General features: G+C 38.4%; 4 protein-coding genes across 5 annotated transcripts; all 4 read right to left on the reverse strand.

Annotated features, from left to right (window-relative positions):
* Positions 1-682: 682 nt before the first annotated feature.
* On the reverse strand, positions 683-5,525 carry LOC137723734 (FRIGIDA-like protein 5). Its single transcript, XM_068462928.1, has 5 exons — positions 5,413-5,525; positions 3,530-5,127; positions 2,169-2,747; positions 1,708-1,880; positions 683-1,548 (listed from the first exon to the last, which is right to left on the reverse strand). Exons 2-5 carry the CDS (start codon positions 5,109-5,111, stop codon positions 868-870), a joined length of 3,015 nt encoding a protein of 1,004 aa, XP_068319029.1. The 5' UTR covers positions 5,112-5,127; positions 5,413-5,525; the 3' UTR covers positions 683-867.
* A 3,062-nt stretch (positions 5,526-8,587) lies between these two features.
* On the reverse strand, positions 8,588-13,709 carry LOC137721910 (FRIGIDA-like protein 5). The gene is made up of 5 exons (XM_068460932.1): positions 11,882-13,709; positions 10,567-11,124; positions 9,699-9,871; positions 9,200-9,601; positions 8,588-9,151 (listed from the first exon to the last, which is right to left on the reverse strand). The coding sequence occupies exons 1-5, from the start codon at positions 13,707-13,709 to the stop codon at positions 8,693-8,695; spliced, it is 3,420 nt and encodes a 1,139-aa protein (XP_068317033.1). The 3' UTR covers positions 8,588-8,692.
* Positions 13,710-15,655: 1,946 nt separating this feature from the next.
* On the reverse strand, positions 15,656-21,904 carry LOC137722955 (FRIGIDA-like protein 5). 2 transcript variants are annotated; one of them, XM_068462090.1, is made up of 4 exons: positions 19,860-21,904; positions 18,405-18,959; positions 16,678-16,850; positions 15,656-16,592 (listed from the first exon to the last, which is right to left on the reverse strand). In XM_068462090.1, exons 1-4 carry the CDS (start codon positions 21,781-21,783, stop codon positions 15,987-15,989), a joined length of 3,258 nt encoding a protein of 1,085 aa, XP_068318191.1. In that variant the 5' UTR covers positions 21,784-21,904; the 3' UTR covers positions 15,656-15,986. The 2 variants fall into 2 exon arrangements, with proteins under 2 accessions (XP_068318191.1, XP_068318190.1); XM_068462089.1 differs by having other exon boundaries at positions 19,848-21,904.
* Positions 21,905-23,376: 1,472 nt separating this feature from the next.
* LOC137722956 (uncharacterized) lies at positions 23,377-25,839 on the reverse strand. Its single transcript, XM_068462091.1, has 4 exons — positions 25,621-25,839; positions 25,069-25,186; positions 24,755-24,980; positions 23,377-23,677 (listed from the first exon to the last, which is right to left on the reverse strand). The coding sequence occupies exons 1-4, from the start codon at positions 25,770-25,772 to the stop codon at positions 23,649-23,651; spliced, it is 525 nt and encodes a 174-aa protein (XP_068318192.1). The 5' UTR covers positions 25,773-25,839; the 3' UTR covers positions 23,377-23,648.
* Positions 25,840-26,101: the final 262 nt, after the last annotated feature.

Below are 26,101 nucleotides of genomic sequence, written 5' to 3' on the forward strand. Positions count from 1 at the left end.
TCGGATCTGCAAATTCATTTCAATCAATTTCTGCGTCTTCGTCATCGTCCTCCCTGCAGCGTCGTCGTTGTCGTCGTCGGCTTGGCTATGGTGACTGCGCCGGAGAACAAGGTGCAGCCATAGTTGGGTTCGGATGGGTTTGCTGGGATTGGGTTAGCAGTTGGGTTGCTGGGTTTGTGGTGGAGGAAGAGAAGGCTACAGGAGGAGTGTAGAAGAGAGGGAGGTTACGGTAGAGAAAGGGAGGTAGACAATGTAATTAATGAAAAAGAAGAGGGGTATTGTTGTCCAAAAAAATATAATTTTATGTTCCACGGGGATGGAACGAGTTGTTCCATGGGACAACGTGTTCCCCGATTTTTGGGTGCACCAAACGTGAGACGGAACGCCTCGTTCCACTACATTCCGTCTCGTCCCATGTACCAAACAGTACCCAAAGTATCCTATACTATGGGTTTATAACCGTTAAATCTTGGTCGGTATATTTTTTTTGTCAATAATATTCTAGCAGTTAAAACTTCGGAGTCTAGAATACTCTAGAGCACCGTAGAAAGTCACCCCAAATGCTTTGAACTACACTAGCTAGAATTTGTACAACATCCTAAGACACACACAATAATGTTTTCTAAACATGTCAAGGACTGTATTCCATCTCCAGGTTTCTATACTACAAGAGTCAGTCAAATGGAAGTGGTGCAACCCACAAACAGAAAGCAGGCTGGCTACCTACCGTATTCGTGTCGTAGATACAATTACGTGCGACATAAGGACGCCGTTATAATCGTATAAGGACGGTGTAAACTACAATCAGAACTGCACACTGGGGTTGAAAGTGGTTCATCAAAGTTTACATGTGTGGAGGGTTTCCTGCTAGGTTTCTCTACGGCCAAAACCATGAGTGCCGGGCAAGAACTGATTAGAGTTATATAATCCGGCATCCTGCATACAACTGAAATCAGTACCAATCTCATGCTCGTTGGAAGCCAAAGGAAGCGGCGCAGGGAATCCAAAATTTTGAGCCAGCTGAGAGGACCACCTTAACTGCATGGGACCAAAATTAGCACCAATTTCATGGTCCATAGCAAACTGCAAAGGGTGTCCCTGGTTTTTATACAGCTGAGACGATGAAGTTAACTGCTCGGAAACAAAACTGCAACCAGTTTCATGGTGGTTGGCAAACATACTAAACTGCCCAGGGTGTCCATCATTATTTCCAAATAGCTGAGATGACGGATTTAACTGCGAACGGAAAGTTGTGTAGGATCTAGCAGCTGCTGCAGGAGCTGTCGGATGACTTCTATTTTGACGTTTCTCTGGTGGTTGAAACTGGGAAGTAGAACTAGTACTGCATCTCTTCCTTCTTTCCTGTTCTTGCTGTTCACACCTGGAGGCAATCCCCGTCGGCAAGAATCTCAAATTCTCCTTTAGTCTTTCCAGCTGAACTATTTCCAATTCAATGTCCTTATATGGGTATTCGGACTCAAGATTGTGATCCTTTATGCACTGAAGTACACCTCTCATATCAGCTATTAGGTTGTTCATTACATTATCCTGTGAGAAAAATATAAGCCATGGAAAATATATATTATATATACACTGAGGAGTCCTTGGTTTAACTATTTAAGAAGCATCGCTATTTCGTTAAAAAACAAAAAAAAAAAAAAAAAAAAAGAAGCATTGCTATTGGATGTAAAGAAGAAGTAAATGTACCTTTTCATAAATTGTTCTCTTTCCCGGCCATATTGCACGGAAAGACTTCCTTACATCCTCCACATATTTATTTAAGAGTACTACCGGCGGGAACCTGTCAGTTAACTTGAAGGTGCAAATCAATCTAACAGCCTTAATCAGCTGTTTCCTTTCAATCAGATCCCGAATAAAACCTGCAAAACAAAATTGCAGGTTCATCAAACTGCTTCAGATCAGTTTCGGAAAAAAATGACAGTTTCATCACCCAAACCTGAAGTTACTGTTAACAAAGGCATTAACAAAAAAGACGATTTTTTTAGTCAGTAAGCAACCCCTAGCTATCACCCTGGCACTACGGACACAGAAATGACATCTAGGTATTCACAGTTACAAACATCTATAGCCAAAATATTGTAAACTGAAGAGAAATGTAATGGAATACAAACATCACACTACGAATGCCATGTTGTTGAGAAACTTACCGGGGATCTTATCTGCAAAACTAAGTATCCGACATAATTGTAGAACCGGTTTATTCTGACATATGTTTCCAAGAAGCATCACAGTCTCATCTACACTCAAGCTAGAAAGCAATCCATATGCAGCCACAAATTGCAAAAAACCCAAAATCTCCCACGAGTTTTCTGCATCGGTTCTCATTTTTGCTTGCCACTGGGCTGCTAGCTTTACTGCATCTTCTTTCACATCGAGGGCAACATTTGTTGAGATTTTCATCAGCTCATTCAACATGGGAATGTAGGTCTTCTTGAGATTGGCTATGAAACCAACATTTCTATTGCTCCAGTACTGATCAAGAGATTTTTGCATCAACTTCAAAACTACTTTTTCCGGGTCTACTGGTAGTCGTAGAACATCAAGCAATTCGTTATTGGCTGAGTCATTCCCACTTAAATGCTCATCTAGACAGTCCTGCGAATTCCTTGCATCTGTGGTGGCAGTCGCACTTAGTTGAAGAATTGGAGAAGGAGAAGTAGCTACATTTCTGACTGTTGAAGGTTCTGGTTCCTCAATTTTGACAGGGACTGACAAGGCGCTATATACTATGGAATTGCAATAGGAAACAAAACGAGGCAGCACACAGATCAGTACCTGAATAATTCTGAATGTAATGTATCAAAAGATATCTACAACATTATGTGCCATTTGTGCTTCTACTCAAGCATTAACCAATATGTGGCGGTGGGCATAGCTTTTTGGGTCAAATTATACCGGGAAACACTAAATATATATATATAAACAAAATACCCAAAAGATAAATAATAAAATGGTTTTTTTTCATAGTTCAGATATCAGATGGTATATTGAGTAAATTAGAAAGGCACAGCCTCAAAGTCAAATTTGAAGTATACGGAAAATTTACACCACTGGCCAATATCAGAGAACAAGTAGCCTACCCCAGAGTGTACCTTATTATTACACTCTCATAATGTGTTCTACGCTGTTGAAAGCTAGATCCAAAGGAGGTGTGTGATGCATAACTAAAAACATGCCCGTTACTATCCAAATGACTAAACAAATACCAGCTAATGCAGGGATCACTTCTATGCAGTGGCGGAGCCAAGATTTTTTTAAGAAAGGTCAACTTTAAATAGTAAATAGTATCTATATACGCAATGCAATCATTGTAAACATTGCAACTTTGATATCCCATCCGTTATTATTCCAAAATCAGAATCAGAATGAGAATGCGAAACGCTCGCATATCATTCTTAAGAAATTCAGATATAAATATATGTTTTAGTTGAGAAGAAAATCCCTCGCATGTAACACACACACACACACAGATATATGCTTTAGTTGAGAAGAAAATGACAGTTCTTACCAGATGCATTGTATGTGATGCCAAGGGCCTGGCGCAGTTGAGGTGCATGTTCTGGGTGAGAAACTAAAGCAAGAAGACTTTGAAGCTCCCTCGCATCATAAGTTGAGGTCAACTCAAGTGCCGTAAGAAGCCACAAAAGACCCAAAACCTCTAAACTATTTTCCACCACCACTGTCATCTTTTCCTTCCAGTCATCCACCAACTTAATTGCTTGTTCTCTCACCGGACGATTAATCGGTGGTGATAACCTCTTCAACTCCTGTAACAAAAGAACACAACTTCTTCTAATAACTGTCAAATCATAATCAAACCCCTCGTTGTCCCCAATCGAATTTGAAGGGTAAAACCCTTGCATTGCATCCAAAACCAATTTTGCTGGGTCTGATGACGCTTGAAGAAAAGCTGCCAATTCACTACTCAATAAATCAATTCTCTTTACACTCTCTTTCATGAGTAACTGCAAGCCTCCACCATCCTTATCGATGCTGAAGTGATTACTTGTGGAAGAAGAAACAATGACACTGTTAGCACGGGCAGAATTTCGGATCGACTCAATATCTTCTTGTTTCAATTCAAGTTCTTTATGCCGCTGCTCAAGTTGCGTTTCTTTTAATTCAAGACCATTAGATAATTCTTTTAACAACCTTTCTTGTGAATCCAAATGCATTTTTCCTTCTCGAATCAATTTTTCAAGTGAATCCAAATGTTGTTCCTTCAACTGAACCTCATTGATGCATTCATCCACTCTCTTTTGAATCAAACTAAGATCCGCAACTTTTGACTCGAATTCTTTCTCTTTCAATTCGAGTTTATTGAACCACTCCTCCATGGATTTCTTCAGCAAGAAAAAATCTTTCACTTTCAAATCCATTGCATCAATTATTTTCTCTCTTGATTCAATTTCCTCAATTGATTTCTGAATCGTACTAAGCTTCTTCTCTTTATCCTTCGTCTCTCTGTCACATTGATCAACCTTTCTTTCCGCCTCTTTAGTCTGCTCTTTTTTCAAAGCAAGTTCTTCCTTCTGCTCCTCAATTGACCCCCGAATCTCATTTAATCGCCTCTTTTGAAACTCAATTTCCTCATTGTATATCTCTAACGTTCGTAGAACCCCTTTCAAGTTTTCCTCCTTGGACTCAACTAACTTTGACTTCTTTTCCACAGCTTTCTCATACCAATTCAATTTACTTCTTCCATGTTCAATCCCTTTCTTTATCGAATCATACTCCCTCTCCTTCTCACTAACCCATCTCTGAACTTCTTCCAGCCGCTTCAACTTAGCCGAAAGCTCCTTCTTGTGCTCTTCAATCGATGACTGACAGTCCCACAAGGAGGACTCGAGTGATTCGAGCTCATTTGATCTCTTTTCAATCAACCTCTCAATTCCACGCAATTCCTCGGATTTGGCTTCGACTTGGCTCTCTAAAACTCCAATTTTCTTATCCTTATCCTGGACCTCTTGGAATACGCCAAGGATCTCGGCCCGGGTGGAATCAATGCAGTCCAAAAGGCCCTCAAATTGCAGGGCCAGTTTTCCCTGCCTCAACTCAGATTCTTTCAACTTCAAACCTTTATCTTCCATTCTAGCTTTCCTTCCCCTGTAAAAACCCTAACTTGTTACAGACGACACGGCCACGAAGAAGAGTCAATTACAAAGCTCAAGCAAATGAAAAATAAACACAAAAATCCAGGTTGCCTCTGAAAAAACTCTCCTGCCATGGAAGGTACCTTTCCCCAAAACCCTACAAACAGAGTAACAGGGAGAGCAGAAAAAAGCATTGTGCTTGGTATCACTGCCATGGAAGGTAAATTTTCCCCAAACCCTACAAAACCTATTCATTTTCTCACAAATTGAAAGAGAGAAAGGGAGCCATTGGACATACCTTTGAGTTGGGTTTTTCAGATTCTCCTAGCAGTGGATTTTGTGGAAAAATTAGGGCAGACTTCTTCGTCTTCAACCTCCAACCAGCGCCTGCAAGTGTCTGTCACTTTTCTCCAAGCCCTGTGTGGAGCACCGGAGATGTCAGGAGGCACTGTCGTTCAACGCTTCTGAATCACACAGATGATTCTATACAATACTGTGCTCAAAGATCATACATCTGAAATGACAGTCGGATAGGGTTTTAAAATTTGACACGTGTCCTTCATTTTCAACTTTTCTATTGTTTTGTATTTCTTAAAAATGAGCATTTTTGTTCACCAATGTGATGTATGCTCACCATTCTATTTTTTACCGTTATATGATTTGAATTTCTAAATTCGTGTAGTGGATAAGCACAAATCTTAAAATTCAAACTCATCTAACGATGATAAATAAGGTGATGAGCATACACCATACTAAATGGTAGTGAGCAAAAATACACTCTTCTTAAAATGGGAATTTACTGTTTAACCAAGCAACCAAAGTTATGAAAACATTTAATCAAACACTAATTTTCTTTCTTTCATTTATTGAGAAGGTCTCGTTTTGAAGTGCTTTTGTTGGAGAAGATATTTCAGTCATTAGTGATCATGATTTCGAATTTAAATTTATCTCCTCAAAATCGCTTGGATAACGAAAATGTTTCGTTAAAAGTATTAGAGATTTTAATTCACATTTAACGAACTTATACAATGTGTTATTATACTCACGTACTAATCTTGCCTTTCCAACTACCTTCTAACTAAATTATATATGACAAATCAATATGGTGAAAACATTCAAGTTTTCTTTAATATTAAGTGGTACAAAAAAGAATTAAAAATAGAAAATTTAATGACTTTGGAAATAAAAGTTATAACAACTAAAACACATTTGGCAATGTAGCATATAAGTCACACTTGAAAACATTAAACATGTAGTTTGGGGCATAATAACACTCTTTACAAACTCGATCATTATAAAATACATGGATTTGTTTTTAATCGTCTGTTAATCATTCTCATTTAGTCATGACCTAACGAATAAATATTCATTTAAATACTAAAAACAATGACACGCGTAACTATATTATCAACGTTAAAGATGAAAAACTATTATATTTGACGTTTTATGCATATGAAAGTGCTATTCACACACTCATTTTTACCTCCAACACATCCTTATAATTTTTTACCCTTGATCTTCTTCATTCATTCGATCTGACGGTCGAAAAATTAATAGGGCTATCCTCTGCATAAATATTATCTTATTTGTTCAACGATGAAAGAATGAATGTTCCCTCGTAAATTTACTATCAATAATTGAGATTAAAACATTAAAAATATTAATTTATTGCATAAAGAAAAAGTAAACTCATCGCCGTAAATGCAATTTGCATGCAATGTGAAGAGAGTAGTACATTGCACAAAAATGGCAAAACGAAACGAAAGAGAGAGGGTACCAGTAGTCTAGTACTACATATTTAAGGGAAAAAACAAGAGAGATCTGATATCGGTGGGTCCGCACCAAAATATTGGAAATTGTTTGTATCCGATTGCCAGCTTTTCTGGAAGGTTTCTTTCTTCAGTGAGATAATATAAATGTGTCTTTTTTCTTTTCAGTACGCTGGGCTGACTTAGCATTCACCAAACAGGAAATTTTTGTCTCTGTGAATTAATGAGCTATGAAAACAATTTGTATACGAAAGAGTAAATTGAACGAATGGTTTATCAATTTTAATTAAATTAGAGGAATGATCATTTAATTAAAATTTTATTAGCATTAGTTTTTCAACTCATCAAAATGTATAGTTATGGTAATTTTCGTTAATTTTGTTAGAATTTTCGTGTAACTATTGCTACAAATAGGGTCTATCAAATCAACAAAACGTGTAACTATGGTCATTTTCGTTAACTTCGTCAGAATTTTGTCAAAATAAATTATGTTGAAATAATCATTGGTACAATTAGGATAAAATTGATGGACCATTGCTCTAATTGGTTTAAAGTTGAGGGATCATTTCTCCAGTTGGATAGAAGTTGAAGGATCATTTCTCCAGTTGGATAGAAGTTGAGGGATCAATGATAATAGATTTTTAGTTGAGGGACCATAGCTGCATGTTTTGATGAGTTGAGGGACCAATGGTAATGAAGTTTTAGTTGAGGGACTATTGCTTCATTTGAGTTAAAGTTAAAAGACCATTACTACAATTTACTCTCTATGAAATTAATATGCCAAAACATGATGTTTCGTACTAATAAAAAGAAGATACGTAGATAAAAACTTAAACGTTCTTATTTCATTAGTACAAATTGCTAACATGACGGTGGTTGTGCCATGCAAGTCCATCCTGAATAAAAGATTAACAATAATCCACCACCCTCTAATTAGTTAAACATGAGGGCTAATGATGATAAGTTGATAACAAACGATTATGAGAACTTATGGAGAGAAACTTCGGGGGTTTAGAGCTCGTGTAAGTATTTTTAAAATGATTGAAAATGTTTTTAGATAAAATATTTTTAGGTTTCAAAAGCACTTCAAGTGTTTTCTGCAAGAAGCACGTAAGCACTTTAACTGTTTTTTAGCATTTTCAAACAAGTTCTTAATTTTCTCTGTCACTCGGTGCAAAAACCCCGAGCTCAAACCCAGTAATCCATATGGGCCTAGCTAGGGCCACATCCAACCCCACTTGCCCAAGAATCGTAGTCACGTATCCTTAAATTTGTAATTTGATACCAAGGTTGGAGAATTAAATGGGCCTAGCTAGGGCCACATCCAACCCCACTTGCCCAAGAATCGTAGTCACGTATCCTTAAATTTGTAATTTGATACCAAGGTTGGAGAATTAAATGCTTTAATCCGAACTCTTAATATCAAATTTAAGGTTAAGTGACCATCCTTGAAGGCAATATATCATTGTATACCAGGAAGTATTGAAGCAATATTCCAAACTAATCACATACTTCCACCGTTTTAACTTTTTCACACGTATTCATGTACGTGAGTAACTTGGCACGTATTCTTGTACGTGAGTAACTTGAAATACTGCTGCAAGGAACTCGTCTATAAACATTGAACATCTATATTAATGTTTTCAAAATACTAGTCCAACTACGTCAAAGATTTCCAAAACTCTTGGATCCAAAAAAGCCAAGTGAAGATTTCAACAACTGAGCCACAAGAGGGTGGCAAAAATCAAAATCAGCACGCACAATTGGTTCTTCAAGGTTAGCATGCATGGCTGGTTCTTCGTACTAGGTTTAATAATAGCCATATGTAGGAGGGTTGGGCCAGAACATGTACATGTAGGCAGGAGGGACGGTTGACATTCGGTACGGTGTAGCTGCTGGTACATGTGTCCGAGGACGTTTACTTTGACGTTGTTGCCGTTGAAATGTGGAGTCGGAAGCACTGGCACTGCGTTTCTTCTCGTTTTTCTCCTCTTGTTGGACGTTGGAGGCAAGAGATTTCTTCTCTGATTTCTCCTCTTGCTCGACCTTGGAGGCTGATGGTTTCTTCTCCGTTTTGCTCTCTTGTTCGACCGCGGATGCAAGAGGGGGGTTCTCTGTTTTCTCCTCTTGTTCGACCGTGGAGGCATGAGATGGGTTCTTCTCTGTTTTCTCCTCTTGTTCAACCGTGGAGGCCAGAGACGGTTTCTTCTCCGCTTTATCATCTGGTCCAACCTTGGAGGCAAGAGAGGGCTTCTTCACCTTTTTCACCTCTTGTCCCACCTTGAAGGCAATAGACAGTTTCTTCGCTTTTTTCACCAGTTTCTTCACTTTATTCACCTCTTTTCGGACCTCGGTGGCAGGAGACGGTTTCGTCTCCTCCTCGCCGACCTTGGAGGAAGGAGGGGATTTCTTCTCTTTCTGTCCGACCTTGGAGGAAGGAGAAGCTTTTCGCTCCTCTTGTCCAACCTTGGGGCAAGGAGACTGGTCCTCTTTTTCCCCCTCTTGTCCGACGTTGGAGGCAGGAGACGGTTCATTCACCTCTTGCTCGACCTTGGACACGAGAGATTGCTCACAACGTCTCCAGTTCTCCTTCATTTTTTCCAGCTCAACTATCAGCATATCGATGCCCTTGGATGGGTAATCAGACTCGAGGTTGTAATCTTGGAAGCATTGAGTCACAGCTCTTAGATCAGCTATTAAATGGTCTACAACCTCCTCCTGTGAGCAAAAGTAAGCCTTGCCGGATAAGCATTTAAATTGGATCGCTTAGATTTAGGAAGCAGATATCAGACGGTCCAAAACAGAGTGAAAGTACCTTTTCATCAAGTGATTTCTTTTTCCTCCACATTTTCCTGCAAGACTTCCTTGCACCCTCCACATATTCTTTTAGAAGCCGTACCGGGGGGAACTTTTCAGCTATCTTGAAGGTGCAAATAAGTCTAGCAGCCTCTAGAAGTTGCTTCCTCTCAATTAGCTTCTTAACAAATTCTGTTACATGTAAAACGGAATTGCGTGATCATCAAACTGTCAAGAGACGTTTCAAAAAAAAGAACTGCACTCAATGAGCAAATGCATTAACAAAGGAAATCATATTTAAGATGGAAAAGAAATAACAATCATAACTAAGCCGGAAAACACAGTTCCGTGAGAAAACACATGTTTAAACGATACTCTCATCTAGGAGAGGATAATTCCACAAACTAAATTCCGAACCAATCAAAAAACACATTTTTGCAAAAATTTACAGAGCTCCCGAAAAACATGAGCTTACAATGTAGAACAAATCCAGACGAAACCAGCCAAAAGAAATCTCTAAACAAGATTTTACTTAACTTTGTCATGCATTTTCCTATCCCTCATCTCGTCTCATGAAGTTTATCTTCGGTTTCTAAGTCATTATCCAGCCATTTGCTAATACCCAGTAGCTCCTGGCGGCAGTGTAATACGAAATCCAAGATAACTAGGTTTAAGAACCCGAAGATAACTATTCAAGAACCCAAATATAACTAGAGCACAATATAACTATGAGTCTAATCTATGACATCTAGGACAATGTTGTTAAAAACTTTAGCCAAAATATTGCATAGTTCAGAAGAAATTAAATACCATTCCAAGAAATAAATGAGCAATAGTAAGTGGACCACAAACAGCACACTATGAAAGCCAATTTTCAAGAAATTTACCTGGGACAAAACCGAGTGTCTGGCATATTTTTAGGGCCTGCTTATGCTGATAAATCATCCCAAGAATCTTTTTGATCTCATCTTCATTTAAACGATAAAGCAATCTGTATGTAGCTAAAAACTGCAAATATCCCAAACTCTCCAATGAATTTTCAGTGTTGCCCTTCATTTTTGCTTCCCACGTGCACGCTAGCTTTATTGCATCCTCTTTCACATGAGGTCCAACATTCGGAGAGACTCTCATTAGCTCCTCCAGAAGGTCGATCGTGCTTAACATGAAAGTTTCTTCTAAAGCAACCTCTCCTCTACTCCAGTATCGAGCAAAAGATGTTTGAATCACATCCAACACAAGTTTTGCTGGGTCTGATGACATTTGAAGAGCAGCCAACATTTCTTTTTGCATTGAATGATTTTGTTTCATATGCTCAATTAAAATCCCCTGCAAAGTCCTTGCATCAATGGTGGCACTTGGTTGAAAATATGGAGAAGATAAAGTTGCTTCACTTTTGGCCAGTGAAGATTCAGGTTCCACAATTTTGACAGAGGTTATGCTGCACTCTATGCAATTACAGTAAGGTACAAAAAATGGTAGTAGATAGGTTACCGAGGGTAATTCTGAATTTAAGATTTTACTGAAAGATATTTATATCATTCTGTACCAAAATAAAAGAGATACTTATAGCATTCCGTGCCACTTGTGCTTTCAGTGAAGAGATAAGGTGCGGTGGTGGTAGCATACCAATCAGGCATAAATCTTATTTTGCATAAATGCCAAAGCATCAGATGGTATTATGCGGAAACTGGAGAAAGTGACTGCCTAAAAATATAATTTAGCATCAAGGATGAAAATCATGAAATGATATACTGATGAGCACCATGTGTTTGGCACCAGCACTGAGATCACGGCGAAATAAATCAGTAGAAAAAAACATGGACAAGAGTTGCTAGGAGCCTCTAACAACATAGTTATAAAATGACCACACAGCAACTATTACGATTTTCTGACTAGGAGACGGGATAAAGTATTTAGGAAAAATCAAATAAAAACACTTCTTTGCAGAATACAACTAGGCCTAAAAGGATCTCTTGTTTAGAGATATGCTTAAAACTCATTGCTTATTAACTTCTTAAAGTAAATGAACACTCTACGGTTGTACTCGAAAATGCATAAGTATAAAGCAAATCTACAACGCAAGAACTATAAGCATTCAATTTCCCTTTTTTCCATCTAACGCGGAAACATATTCAAATAAGGGAAAGAGAATTATACAAATTAAAATTCAGATATAAATATGAATAAAAGAAAAAAGCTTACCGGGTGCCTTATCTGAGATGCCAAGGCTCAATCCAGTAGCCTGTGCAACGTGTGCTTGCTGACCAGCCACAAGAAGAAGACTTTGAAGCTCACTCTCAGGATACGTGGAGGTCAAGTCAAATGTAGTAATAAGCAGCAAAAAACCCAGAACCTCCAACCCATTTTCTACTGCCACCGTCATTTTATCCTTCCAGTCACCTGCCAACTTTCTTGCTTCTTCCCTCACCGGAGGATTAATTTGCGGTGAGACTCTCTTTAACTCCTGTAACAAAAGAATACAACTCCTCCTAATAACGCTCACGTCAAAATCACACTCCTTATTTTCCACAACCAAACTTGAAGGGTAAAACCCTTGCATTGCATCCAAAACTAATTTGGCGGGGTCTGATGACGCTTGAAGAATCCCTGAGATTTCGGTACCCAATAAATCATGTCTCTTCAAATGCTCGTTCAGAAACAACTGCAAGTCCTTACTACTCATGTTGATGCTGGATTGGATAATTGCGGGCAAAGGAACAGAGGGATTGTTAGCAGGATTATGTTCCAATTGCTCAATCTTCACCTGAGAATTAAGGATATTAGTCTTCTTCTCCAATGCCATTTTCTTGGAACGTTCTTCAGCGGATTTACGAATAGAATCAAACTTTCTCTGCCTAAATTCAAGCGTTCTGGCCTGTAGTTCAAGTTTCCTTTCTTTAACTTGAAGTCCATTGGAGAGTGAATCCAAACGCTTTTCATGTTCAAGTATCATTTGTTGGAGTGAATCCAAATGCTTTTCTTTCAACTGAACGTTATCGAAGATATCATTAACCCTCCTATCAATCAAATGAAGTTCCTCTAGTTTCTGCTCAAATCCTTTTTCTTTCAGTTCAAGCTTCTCCAACCATCCGCAGAGTTCCCTTTCTTTATATTCAAGTTTACAGGACCACTCCTCCATTGGTTTCTTGAGCAAACAAAAATCCCTCTCTTTCAACTCCAATTCCCTAATTGCATTCTCTCTGGATTCCAGTGTATTAGAGCATTCAGCCAATGACTTCCGAATCAAACTAAGTTTCTCCTTTTTCGATTTCATCTCTTCCTCACATCCTTTGATCGATATCTCAATCAAACTGAGTTTCTCCTTTCTCAATTTCATCTTCTTGTCACATTCTTCAATCGATCTTTCCGCCCTTCTAATCTCCTCCTCTTTCAAATCATACACTTTAGTCCGCTCCTCAATCGACTCCATAATCGAATTTAACCGCCTCTCCTTCAACTCAATATCATCTCCGTACTTGCTCAACACCGTCCTGACCTCTTCCACTTCCTTCTCTTTAGCCTCAATCTCCACAGACCTCTCTTCCGCATTTTTCACAAACCAATTCAATATCTTGTTCCGCTCTTCGATACATCTATCAATTGAATCCCGCTCCCTCTCCTTCTCTCTAACCAAGCTTTCAACTTCCGAAACTTGCCTCTTTTTAACATCGATCGACAAATCAACCGATTTCAAGCGGAGCTTACCTGATTCATACTCCTTCACTTTCTCCGCAATCGACTTCTCGATTCCACGCAATTCCAAAGCTTTGGCTGCCATCTCCGAGTCGAATCTCAACTCTGACGCCTCCAGCCGCTTCCCAAGATCGTCCATCTCCTTCTCGCGGTTCTCGAGTTCTTGTAATCGGGTCCGGATCTCGCTACGGGTCGACTCGAAGTGCTCCTCGAGCTCCTTCCACTGCAGAGAAAACAGAACGACGGAGTTCGCTTCGGCATGCAAGCTCTCGTACGCTCTGCAGAGGCTGCTCTGCCTCTCCTCCGAGATTCTCAAATCCGCCTGAATCTTGTCCATTCTTTGCCCTAGTTACAAAATTTAACCGCGCGGACGCAGCCACGGTTGGTGGAAGAAGTGGCGGAGCTGGAAGAAGAAGGCGAAGAGAAACCCTAGCGCCGTGTGGAGATTTTCCCGCCTTTGTGAAGGTTCGGTTTCTTAAAACCCCTAAACAGAGTAACGAGAGCGCAGAGAAAAGAGAGCGTTTGTGTATTGTTCAACTACTGTGTTCACGTGTTATGCTTCAGAGATTACAGGAGGGACACCCAATGCATGCAATTTGCCACGTGTCCAACTATTTCGTTCGTATTGTTTTCTTTCATATTTAGGGGATGTATTCAATTGAGAATTTGAGAGATTTTTATGGAATTTAATTGATTTGTATAGATTTCATATAAAATTTTGATTCAATTCCTTCAAAATCTTATGGGAAGATGTGAGATTTGTGGATACTTAAAATACACTACGAAATCTCTCCAATTTCCTCTAATTCCTCAACTTTCTCAAATGCTTAGGGGGTGTATTCAATTGGGATTTTGAGGGATTTTAATTCTTTTAATGAATTTAGGGTATTCAATCAAGATTTTAAGTGATTCTCTGAAATTTAAGGTGTATTCAATTAGGATTTTAAGATATTTTATTAAAATCCTTAGAAATCTAGGTGTATTCAATTAGAATTTTAAAGAAATTTACAACATTCCAGGTGTATTCAATTAGAATTAGAATTTAAAGAATTTGGAAAAGTTGAGGAATTAGAGGGAACTGCTAAGATTTTGTAGTTAAGCATCTACAAATCTCACATTTCCCCATTAGATTTTGAGGAAATTAAATTAAAATTTTACATGGAATCTCTACGAATCGGTTAAATTTCATAAAAATCTATGGATAAATCCATTAAAATCTCTCAAATTCCTAATTGAATACACCTCTATTAGTCATTTAATTTTTTTGGAAAGGATATTTAGTCATTTAATTGACTGCATTTTTCCCACCACGACCATGCTAATATTTATCCTGTTGAACGGATTTAAATTTCAAAATTTGTAAATGGATAATGGATTGATAACAATCTCGAAATTTAAATAAATCTCATAATAATAATAATTTGAATATTGTTGACAAATTAAAATGTCGATTTTGTTCAACCCAACCTTAAGGATAAAAATCTTGTATTTCATATTCGCACGCTCGATAAATGAATTTTTGTCCTCTGAGCAATACGTGAAGAAAGCTCAGGGCTTATTTAAAAGTTATTTTAAAATGACTTAAAAAAATTTTGGGTGAAATTGTTTTTGATTTCCAAAATACTTCCGTTCATTTTAATCTCATTCCTAAAAACTTTTATTTTTTTAAGCAAACTAATGAAAAGAGCTTGAAAATTTTAAGTTTTAACAAAATAAAGGGTAAAGTAAATAGTATCAGAATTGATATTTTAATGTAAAAATGTGATTTTTCATTAAAATGAACAAGTACTAAAAACTTTTCGTTAAAGTTCCCATATTTTTTTTTTCTCTTAATTTGGTGTTTTAAGTTGTGGTGCACAACATGAATGCATTTCAATGATTTTTGCCGTGGAGTTTTTGTCAATCACAACTAAATCAAAGTCACATATTGTGCACGTGAGAAAGAAAGGAGTTGTTCATGTGTTAACAAAACACGTCACTTATTATTACAATGTAGTGATATTCCTCTTCACTTGTAAGTGAGAGATCTACGGGTTCAATTTCGTCAAAGACGAATTGTGGCAAAATCGAACCACATTGTTATAGCTAGTCTAGTGTGAGAAAACATTAAGACTTGTTTTGTAAGTGCTTTTAAAATAATTGAAAATGTTTTTTGTAAAAATATTTTAAGAACTAATCCTTCGTAAAAATCCAAAATGGATCATGAAAAAACCCTTTAGGTGCTTCCTGCAAGAAGCAAATACATGGTGCTTCGCTTAATTTCACCAAAACATTTTCAGTCATTCAAAAAACACTCTAAAACGAGCAATAAGGTTGTGGATACATACAACTCCAAGTCAAGTTTGGACCCAAAAAAAAAAAAAAAAACAAAAACAACACTATCTATGCCAAAGGGTATTTACAATAGTCAGGTCAGATTATGTCGCCTCTCCTAAATAGTGGTAGTGCAACTTACAGAAGACAACGAGTTGCCAACTTATAGTGCCACCATAAAAACTAAGGGTACATTACGAGGAAGGTATCCGTAAGCAGCATTGCGAACTAGGACGGGACTTCAGAGTTACGCAGTGGTCTTTCCTAGTTAGTACGTATAGCAGGTTCATACTCGGTCTAATCACGATTCGGCATGGCTTTGAAAATTCTCCCCAGGCAACGGACCTGGCTTCCGATAGCCTGGGGTGATTAGTGGTGATGAATAGGATGTACCAGGGGAAGCAGATGTCTGATTATACATATTTCGACGTTGTTGTGGTGGTTGAATGCGGCGAGGCAAAGTGTTGGGTTGACGTTTCTTGCCTCTTCTGTGTTCTTCTGGTTCAGCCTGGGAGGGAACAGATCTTTTCTGCTCTTGTCCCTCAACAGTGGAAGCAAAAGGCTTTTCTGCCCCTTGTTCGACATTGGAGGCAAGAGGTTTGATGTGCTCTCGTCCCTCAACTCTAGGGGAAGGAGACTTTTTCTGCTCCCGTCCCTCAACTTCGGAGGCAGGAGACTGTTTCTGCTCTTGTCCCTCAACCTTGGAGACTCGAGAATTTTTCTTCCCTTGTTGTTCAACCTTGGAGGGAGGAGATGTCATTTGGCGTCTGCGATTCTTCTTCATGTTTTCCAGAAGAGCTATTCGTGTTTCAATGAACCTGGAAGGGTACTCGGACTCGAGGTTGCAATCTTTGATACATTGAATCACAACTCTAAGAGCAGCAATCTGGTCGTTTACACACTTATCCTGTGAACAAAGGTAAAAAGTATGAGTCAGTAAATGTATATTTACATTGAAGATATCGGATGTCGAAAGAAAATACAATGGTTACCCTTTCAGAAAATAATTTATGTCTCTTGCTCATTTGAATGCACAACAACTTCGCATTCTCCACAAATTCTTCCAAGAGTGGTGCTGGCGGGAACTTCTCAATTAACTTAAACGGGCAAATCAATCGAACGGCCTCAATTAGTTGCTTCTTTTCAATAAGACCCCGAATGATTTCTGTTGCATATAAAACAGAATTGCAGGATTTATCAAAACTGCTCCAAAGAAGTTTCAAGACGAAAATATCATAGTAGTGCCACCCAAACATAAAGAAGGTAACGTTGACAAATGCATTAACAAGAGGAAAAAAATTTAAGATGGAAAAAGATGCAAGTTAAAGCAGAATCAAAATTATGCAAGGAAAACACAAAATACCAGTGAGCAAGAACACCAACTCAGGAACTCTAAATCGTAAGAGAGGATAATTGTTCCCATATAGATATCAAATTAATGAAAATATACACGTCGGGGGAATTAACTGAGGCCAAAAAGATCATTATGTAGATAATCTCTTCATAGCTTAACTTTATTGTACATTTACCCATCTCATATGACGTACTTACTGTTGGTTTCTTAATCCCAGGAGCGGCTTCTCTCCTAATCTATCTTCTCCTAACCCACCTAAACTTTAAACCTCATCATACAGGTGTCATATTAAGATCCTGTGGCTCCGAACAATTTTAAGTTTTTGTTTCATTTTTTTTCCATTTAAAACATATAAGCAATATACCCAATTAGGGAAAGAAAAGAATAATGCGAAAACTAGGAATGACAAAGAAATAAAAACTGAGAAGTCGAATTGTCAACCGAAAATTGCATACTAATTTTCATTGCTGTTTTCAAAAACCCTGGCAACTGTTAGTAAATTGTGAAACTATTATTTGTTGAGTGGAAGAAAAAGATTGAGCAACTTGGAATCCCTTTGTTTTGAGAACAAGCATCATCATACTCCGGAAATTTGTAACCCTGCACTTTTCACAAAAGGATTTGAATAGAAACAGAAAACTACCTATCAGATTAATCCACCAAGATTGCAAAATTTATCAGCAAATCAAACAGCTACCGGTCCAACATGTGTCTCTCAATAAAACCGTCTTTCGAGCTTGTAATTGCAGCATTCTTTTCAAAATTATGACCTACGTCCTACTTTCCAATAAAAAAAAGGGCTAGAGAGTAGGATGGGGTCTAATATCTTGAGGAAGAAAGATTATAGAAGGTTGAGAAAGCTTCACTCTTGACATTGAAGAACAGGGATGAACAGATGAAGTTCTTTCATGTGTAAGAGAAAATTTCTCATTCTTATTCTTTTTATCAACGTATTTTCTTCTCTCTCTAATATTGCTATCAATTTTGTGTATGTTTCAATTGGAAAGAAATAAGAAAGACTGAAAAAAGTTTTAATCCACGATTTTGTATTTCACACATTGCATGGTGATATTAAAAGCTTAGTTTGGTTACGAGAGAATGGATTAGGAATTTAGGACAGAAGCCGCTACCATCTCAATCATCTATAAAGCGTTAAATAACACCCAAGCCATCAGCTCCTTCAGGCAGTATAAAACCAACAAAAAGTAACTATCACACTAAGGGGCACAAAAATGGCATCTGGGACACTTATAGTGACTGATACCTATGGCCAAATTTGGGGAATTTTTAAAGAGAATTTAAATAGCATGCCGATAAACTAATTTGAGTAACTACCACACAGAGAAATTAATTTAATAAACTTACCAGGGATCTTATCAGCTAAACCAAGCGTCTGACATATTTCTAGCGCCTGCTTCTGCTGAGAAATCCTTCCAAGCAACACTAAAGTCTCTCTATTAAACATGGAAAGCAGTCCATATGTAGCTATGAACTGCAAAAAACCCAAAAGCTCGAGGGGTTGGGTACTGGCACCAATTTTCAATTTCCAATTGATTGCTAGCTTTAGAGCATCTTTGTTAACATGATGTCCAACATGCGGTTTAATTCTCATCAGCATGTTGAGTAGTGAAATGTAATTTGCCATGACAATTTCTTTAAAACCAGCATCCTCTATTTTGGAGTATTTATCAAAAGAAGTTTGCATCACATCCATCACAAACTTTTCTGGTTCTGGTTCTGATGACGATTGAAAAGCAGCCCAAGTTTCGGTCTGTGTCAAACGATCCCTACTGAAAAGCTCATTTAAAAACCCCTGCAAATGAGTAGCACTAGCATCTCTGGTGGCAGTTAGCTGAAGATTCGGAGAAGAACGAGTTTCTGCATTTTTTGCCGGTAAAGATTCTGGGGCCTCAATTTTGGCTGTGGTACGAAACAAGAAAATGCAGTGGGCAGGTTAGAGAGTGAATAGTTCCAAATGTAACATATCAAATGTATCCAGAGCATTGTGTCCTGTCGTGCTTTGAGTCAAATGGTAAGGTGTGGTGTGGGTGTGGTGGTCATAAGCTATCACTTCAGAATCCTATCAAAGCAAAATGTACTTGTTTTGCAAACTTGCAAGCATAAGATGGTATTATGGGGAAATTGGAGATAACGATGGCCTAAAAGACCAATTCGGAAGTATATGTAAAATGTGCAATAAGAAGATCTAAGATGAAATGGCATCAAAAGAAGATGAGATAAATGAGAAGAAAACTTGACGCATGCTATAAACGACCAATTATGAAGTTCATGAAAAAAATTGCAATAAGATTAATTTCCCAAAAAAAAAAAAAAAAAAAAAAACTATTTTGGAATAAAATCTAAGATGAAATGGTAAAAGAAGAGATTCTTCTGAGATAAGAGAAGAGAACTAGATACACTACGTAATTGCAAGATAATCTGTCATCTTTGCAAAATATGACAACCGTTGCAAAAATTTCTCAAGGGACTAGTAAACAATCCTGCTCTAAACTGCAGACACTCTAAGGCATGTCGAATAGGAAAATTTTCCATTCTTAATCGGAAGAGATAAGTTTCCTTAGTGAAAAATTCATCTTCTATGGACAACAAACGAGCCCTTAAAAGGCATCGTTGCTGCTGATATACAGTTCTACTTATTGACTGAACAAGGGTGAGAAACATAATAGGAACATTCGACTTTTCAAAGTAAATCAGGAAACCATTCATATATGTATGCAATAAAATAAAGAGACAACACAAGCAAATTAGAAATTTAGATATAAATATGAACAAGCAAAAAGATTTTACCAGGTGCCTCACCAGTCATACCAAAAGCCCAGGATAATTCAGTTGTGTGTTCATCCTTAGCAACAATCGCACAAAGACTTTGAAGCTCCTTCGCATCATAAAACGAGGTGATTCCATATGTACTAACAAGCCGCAGAAAACCCAAAACCTCCAAGCAATTGTCCGTCCTCATTTTAACCTTCCAATCACCTGCCAACTTAATTGCTTCCTCTCTCACCTCAGGGTTAATTTGGGGGGAGACACTCTTTAAATTCTCCAACAAAAGGCTACAAGTCATCCTAGTAATGCGTAAATCAAAATCACACTCGCTTTTGTCCGCACTTGAATTTGCATGGTAAAAACCTTGCATAGCATCCAAAACTAATTTTGCCGGGTCTGGTGACGCCTGAAGAGCAGCTGAGATTTCACTACCCAATAGAACATATGTCTTCAAATGCTCATTTATGAACAACAGCAAGCCTCTACCATCCATATTGACGCTGGACTGGTTACTTGAGGTAGAAGGAACAACAACATTGTTGGCAGGGATATGTTCAAATTGCTCAATTTTCACATGAGAAAGAAGAATACTAGTATTCTCTTTCGATTTCAGGTTTTGGGTGCGTTCCTCAGAGAATTTTTTTATCGAATCAAATCCTTTCTGCTTCAGTTCAAGCTCTTTGGTCTGATCTTCAAGTTGCCTCTCTTTCAATTCCAAGTTTTTGGCGCGTTCTTCAGTGGATTTTTTTATCAAATCAAGTTCTTTCTGCTTCAATTCGAGCTCTTCGTCAAGGTCTTGAAGTCGGTTCTCTTTCTGTTTAAGTACCTGCGAGACAGATTCCAAACACCTTTCGCCTTCCTTCAACTTTTGGAGTTCCCCAGCTTTTAACTCGACAATTCTCTCTCCCAATCTAACTTCCATCTCTTTAAACTCAAGCTTACAGGACCACTCCTCCAATGATTTCTCACGCAAGCACAAATCTTTATCCTTTTTCGAGTCTATTTCCCTAATCTTTTTCTCTCTTGATTCCAGCGCATTCGAGCACTCCACTAATGACTTATCAATGACAACAAGTTTCTCCTTTTTCAGCTTCAACTCCTTGTCACATTCTTCAACCGCCCTTTCCGCCTCCGTAATCAGCTTCTCTCTCCATTTCAACTCTTTGTCGCACTGTTCAACCGCCCTTTGCGCCTCCTTAATTCTCTCTTCTTTAAAACCCAGCTGCTCCTCCTGGACCTTCATCAACTCTTCCGCCCCCATAATCTGCTCCCCTATCGAATTGAACTCCTCCTTGCGCTTCTCAATCAACCCCCTAATCTCATTCAACTCCCTCTTCTTCAACTCAATCTCTTCGACACACTTCTCCAACGCCTCTTCAAACCCCCTCGCTTCCTCCGCCTTCACCTCAGCCAATTTCGACTTCTCCTCCGCCACCTTCAACTTCTCCTCCACCCTTCTCTCAACCCAATCCAATTTTTTCTGCCTCCGCTCAACCCGCCTCTCAATCGAATCGCACTCCCTCTTCTTCTCCACAACAAAACCCTCAGCCTCCATCAATCTCGTCTCTTGCACCACAACCTCATTGCTACATTCCTGAATCAATGACTGGAGAGAGTGCAAGTGGTTCTTATTCTGTATAACATCCTCAACCTTCTCGTCGATCAGCCTCTGAAGCCCCCCCAACTCGTCCGCTTTCGATTCGATTTCAGAGTTGAACTTCATCTCCTTCGCCTCCAACTCCCCGTACCGCACCTGGACCGCCGTCTCGCGACGGGCGAGTTCCCGGAGTTGCAACTCGAGCGAGTACCGAGTCGACTCGAAGTGCTCCTCCAGATCCTTCCATTGCACGGCGAAGATAATAAGCGCAGTCGCCTGCGCGTGTACGCACTCGTACGCCTTGCTCAGACTCCTCTGCTTCGTCTCCGCCTCCTTCAGTTCCGCCTGTATCTTCTCCATTGTCTCCGCCGCCGCATAAACCCCAGGTGAAACGTCGTCGTCGTGCCGGAGAAGCCAAGAAAAACAAGAAAAAGAGAAGATGGTAGTGCTCGGAAACCCTGGTTAAAGCAAGACTGCTTGCCGTTTCACACGGTAGCCGGAAGGGGTAGTGGACTAGTGGAGTGAGTGGAGTAGTGGAGACAGCGGTGGGGCCACGAAAGCATACAGGACGCCACGTGTGCGAATCTGGATGCTTGAATCCTTGGGCCCAATTGAATGGAATTGCTTTACTGTTTGACTTTAGGACCCTGGACCTGGACGACAATTATTGGATTGTGATACCGTGGATGTTAAACTGCCGCAAATTCGTCTGCGATGGTAATTTCGTAAATTTACTCTACTAAATATCTTCTCTTTCCTCTCTGACCCCGCCATATTGTCTTTTTCTCGTCGGCCCACCATCTCTCTTTTTGAGGCTTCATAAAATTTTCACATTTTAACCGTTTTATCGTATATCTTGCAATTATTTTTCGTTAATTACTATTTATGTTTAATATTAAATACAAAATTAAAAATAATTTCTAACGCAAGATATACAATAAACTGTTAGGATGTGAGGATCCTTAGTATTCTCATAATTTGGATCCAATTGGGATCCAAATCCCATCGTCTTATCCCCATCATCTTTTCCTCACCGACCCAACCATCTTAATCATGGTCTTTTTCATTTTTTTAAACAAACGATATTATGTACATGAAAAAAGAAGAGATGAGCTTAACTTCATAATAATTTATTAATAATGTAGTTCAAATTCGATTTTAGCAAAAATAAAACCTAAGACAAAAGAATACCACGATGGTGGTTTTTGTTGTTCCCGCGAAGCAAAGATCATTCGCTTGGCCAATGAAGCGGGCCAACCTCTTTTTGGCTCTCCACTATACTGCGTAGCCATTGACTCGAGTTTCACAAATCAACGAAAAGAAAAAATTATTCCTACGAGGAGATCTCTTTTGGTTGCCATTTCCCTTTCAATCGAGGTCATCCCCTTTTTCATCCTCCCCACCTTTCGGTGGCTTAAGGCGTAGGAAAAAGATTCACCATAAGGAGAAAGATTTTAAGTAATTCGATCAAACCGATCGGGAATCTCATCGTACGAAGTGGCTCTTCTCATTTTTATATTCCTTTAAATTTTCTTTTTCTCCTAACCCAATCATATTCTAACTTTTTTTTTATGAAAATTTGTATGTATGTATTTTTTAATTTGCATTTTGTTTTTTTTCTGATTTTCTAAATCAGTATAATCTTTTTTTAAGTATAAACACACTTATTTATATGTTGTATAATAAATTTACTAAAAAAAATAAAAATTTTCCTACCTGACTAGCGCCTTTTGAAGCCTTGCAGCACGAGTCATTAAACCCATTCAATGTCGGTTGATCTTTAAAGTATGATGGTTTGGTTTGTTGGCATCTAATAGCCTATTTTTTTTTTATTTTTTTTTTTTTTTAAGAAATTGGTGTCAAATAGTTGAACAATAGTTTTCCGTGTTGTCAAGTAGCTTAACGATAAAAATAGGTGTCAAGGTTGATCAATCGGGTGATTTAGTAACAAGGTACAAGTAAATATTGTGGGCTCAACGTTCTATATTAGGAGTTAAGGATAAATACAATTCATGTTTCTCAACATTCTCCTCACCCTCACAACACTAGTAAGTACAATCTTGTGATTTCCCCGAGATGAATCTTCTCAGTTTGAAGGTTACAACTAAATTCTGAAATCGCGGTAAAAATTCTTGTACACGAGAGAAGGAGAAGGATTACAAATCTCAATAGGCCGACGAAGTAAACCCCAACTTTTTTCTGAAAGTTCCTTGGAGAAGCGTTCGTCAGGGCTTTATACGAACCACGAATGAACCTGTTCAACAATTTCAGCAGAAAGAATCAATTGCTATTGCAATAAGGATGCCGGAAAACCAAGCAACGATAATCTTTTAGATCTCAAGCCAACTTGCCAGCTACAGTTCATTTATGAATGATGGCAACCGTATATATATGAGATAACGAGGATGAATGGAATATTTGTCGAGAATGTCGTGAGATCATGTCAGATTCAGTATTTCAGTGCATGAAATAATAATGAGACAGATACCCATGTATGAAAATAAACACAGATACGCATGTAAGGAAATAAACAGATTCTTATCGGTGTCAAATTGCAATGAAGGAGCAAGCTGCATGCACAACAAAGTAAAATGCTTCACCCCTTGCCGTTTAATTTATAAAAAATTTGAGTCAGGAAGAGGTTGAGGCTTTTGATGCTATATAGGATAAAACAAGTTGGAATGACGAGCTATTGGATCAACTGATGGCATTTATATTCCAAGTGATAGGTAGTCAAAGTGAAACCCATGATCCACCAAGTATTCATTCTAGGAAACAGATACCTGAGCCCACGAGAAGAAAATACAGGGTTCGAAGGTGATACTATCCGGGCAGATTATGATTGACTTTGTCACATTTATCCAGGAAATATGGAATTCTAAGCATGGCTGGACAACAAAAATTCCCAAGAATTGTCCTCTTACTGATTACTACACTTCAATGTAATATACTGCTCTAACTAAACATGAACCACCTCAAATATGCCGAAAAACATTAAAGCACTAGCATAGGTGAGAATCATCTCATGACTAGTGAGATACAGACAGACAGTTATTCAGTAGCCCAAAATATCGTAACTCACTTTTGGTAAGATTACTAAGAGGATATAGGCAGATAACACTGCAAAGTGATGCTTAACGTATAAGTGGATTGTGGAGGGTATAGATTCTATATAATGATCTACTCCAAAAACAATGAATTATCACAGGTATATCAAATTTTCTAACTTTACATGTTTAGGAGCATATATTTGTTAAAAACAATGTCATATACAGTGTTGGCACAGAAAATGTACTCATAATTCTAAAGCACTAAACAGAGAACTACTTACACGCAGGAAGGTGGGATGTGTCGGCAGAAACAGCACAAGCAATCCCCAAGTTATGAAGAGCACCCTTTATGACTCCACATGAGAAATGGAGATGCATGTTTGGTTCTTCTGCTGCCTTGTTTTCAGCCGCCTCGGCATTTTCTTGAGACAAGTCACCATTTTCGGAAGGATCGAGTGACATGCGTGAAACCCAACGAAACCGATTATCTTGCAATACAAAAGTACCCTACAACACAAACGAAAACCATCTTAGCCTTTATCAAATTCACACATTGACAAAGAACCCCAATTCAACTCGATTCTACACAAATTACCCTATGATTGGTCTTTAAGTTGTCAATCTGCTTCTTGAAGAGCTCGGACCAAAAGTCCTTGCAGATGAACTTAATTGCATCCAGATGATCAGTAAACCGAGGCCGCTCCATCGTGTACCTAACAAGTGAAATTTATCCATAATCACACTCCTATTCCTACAATTTACAATGAGCACTATTTTGTTAACTTTAAATTATAAGTAGACCTAGAATAGCATAGGATTCAATGCCACACACATATGCTTTACTTTCCCACATTTTCTCAGCAACCAAACACTCTAACAAATCATTACAAACGAAAAAAGAGAAAAAATTTCGAAATCAAACACTTCGAATTACTATTCCACATTTTCTCAGCAACCAAACACTCTCCCAAATCATTACAAACGGAAAAAAGAGAACAAATTACGAGATCAAACACTTCGAAAATAGGCATTTCAGATCTAAAAACCCAAAAATCTGTGAGATCAAACAAATCCAATTCAATTACAATGAAATAAAGGAAAGAACAAGAGAGGGCAGGGTGGTTAGGATATAGGCGGGGAAGTGTACCGCTCGGAGAGCTGGTGGCCGACCTGGTAGCCAATAGCGTCGATCCTACTGGCGGCGAGCTCGGGCTTGTTGGCGTATAACCGATTGCAGTACATAGAGACCATCTCTGTCAGTAGACTATCCACGCAGCTCTCTGAGACCTCTCTCCCCATCTCTCTCTCTCTCTCTCTCTCTCTCTCTCTCTCTCTCTCTCTCTCTCGCGCTCTCTCTGTATTTTCTGAGATTTTCTTTGTAAATTGATTTTTTTCATAAAAAAAAAAACAAACAAAGAAAATAGATTCTGAGAGTGGATTATTGGGCTTATAGAATATGGGCTTGGTGTGGGTATGGAAGAATTGGCCCATTGGGTGATCATAAAGCATTACATCGTCTCATAAAATAAAACTTAAAATATAAGCGTTAAACCTCCATTCCTAAATCATCTCCAACTATTGAATTAAAATAAGCTTTGGAGAGAAAATAATATCTTTTGGCTAAACTC

The sequence above is a fragment of the Pyrus communis genome, chromosome 17 (genome assembly GCF_963583255.1).
Source record: "Pyrus communis chromosome 17, drPyrComm1.1, whole genome shotgun sequence".
Classification (NCBI taxonomy): domain Eukaryota; kingdom Viridiplantae; phylum Streptophyta; class Magnoliopsida; order Rosales; family Rosaceae; genus Pyrus; species Pyrus communis.

Coding starts and splice junctions, on each gene's coding strand:
- LOC137722955 (XM_068462089.1), bottom strand. CDS start 21,783: ATGGAGAAGATACAGGCGGAACTGAAGGAGGCGGAGACGAAGCAGAGG. Junction 18,960..19,847: donor TATGACTGGTGAGGCACCTG/GTAAAATCTTTT, acceptor TTCGTACCACAG/CCAAAATTGAGGCCCCAGAA. Junction 16,593..16,677: donor ATAAATTATTTTCTGAAAGG/GTAACCATTGTA, acceptor CTTTGTTCACAG/GATAAGTGTGTAAACGACCA.
- LOC137723734 (XM_068462928.1), bottom strand. CDS start 5,111: ATGGAAGATAAAGGTTTGAAGTTGAAAGAATCTGAGTTGAGGCAGGGA. Junction 1,881..2,168: donor TTTTGCAGATAAGATCCCCG/GTAAGTTTCTCA, acceptor TTTGTTTTGCAG/GTTTTATTCGGGATCTGATT. Junction 1,549..1,707: donor AGAGAACAATTTATGAAAAG/GTACATTTACTT, acceptor TTTTTCTCACAG/GATAATGTAATGAACAACCT.
- LOC137722956 (XM_068462091.1), bottom strand. CDS start 25,772: ATGGGGAGAGAGGTCTCAGAGAGCTGCGTGGATAGTCTACTGACAGAG. Junction 25,187..25,620: donor GGCCACCAGCTCTCCGAGCG/GTACACTTCCCC, acceptor TTCACTTGTTAG/GTACACGATGGAGCGGCCTC. Junction 23,678..24,754: donor CACATCCCACCTTCCTGCGT/GTAAGTAGTTCT, acceptor ATTGTTGAACAG/GTTCATTCGTGGTTCGTATA.
- LOC137721910 (XM_068460932.1), bottom strand. CDS start 13,709: ATGGACAAGATTCAGGCGGATTTGAGAATCTCGGAGGAGAGGCAGAGC. Junction 11,125..11,881: donor CATCTCAGATAAGGCACCCG/GTAAGCTTTTTT, acceptor GTAATTGCATAG/AGTGCAGCATAACCTCTGTC. Junction 9,602..9,698: donor AGAAATCACTTGATGAAAAG/GTACTTTCACTC, acceptor TTTTGCTCACAG/GAGGAGGTTGTAGACCATTT.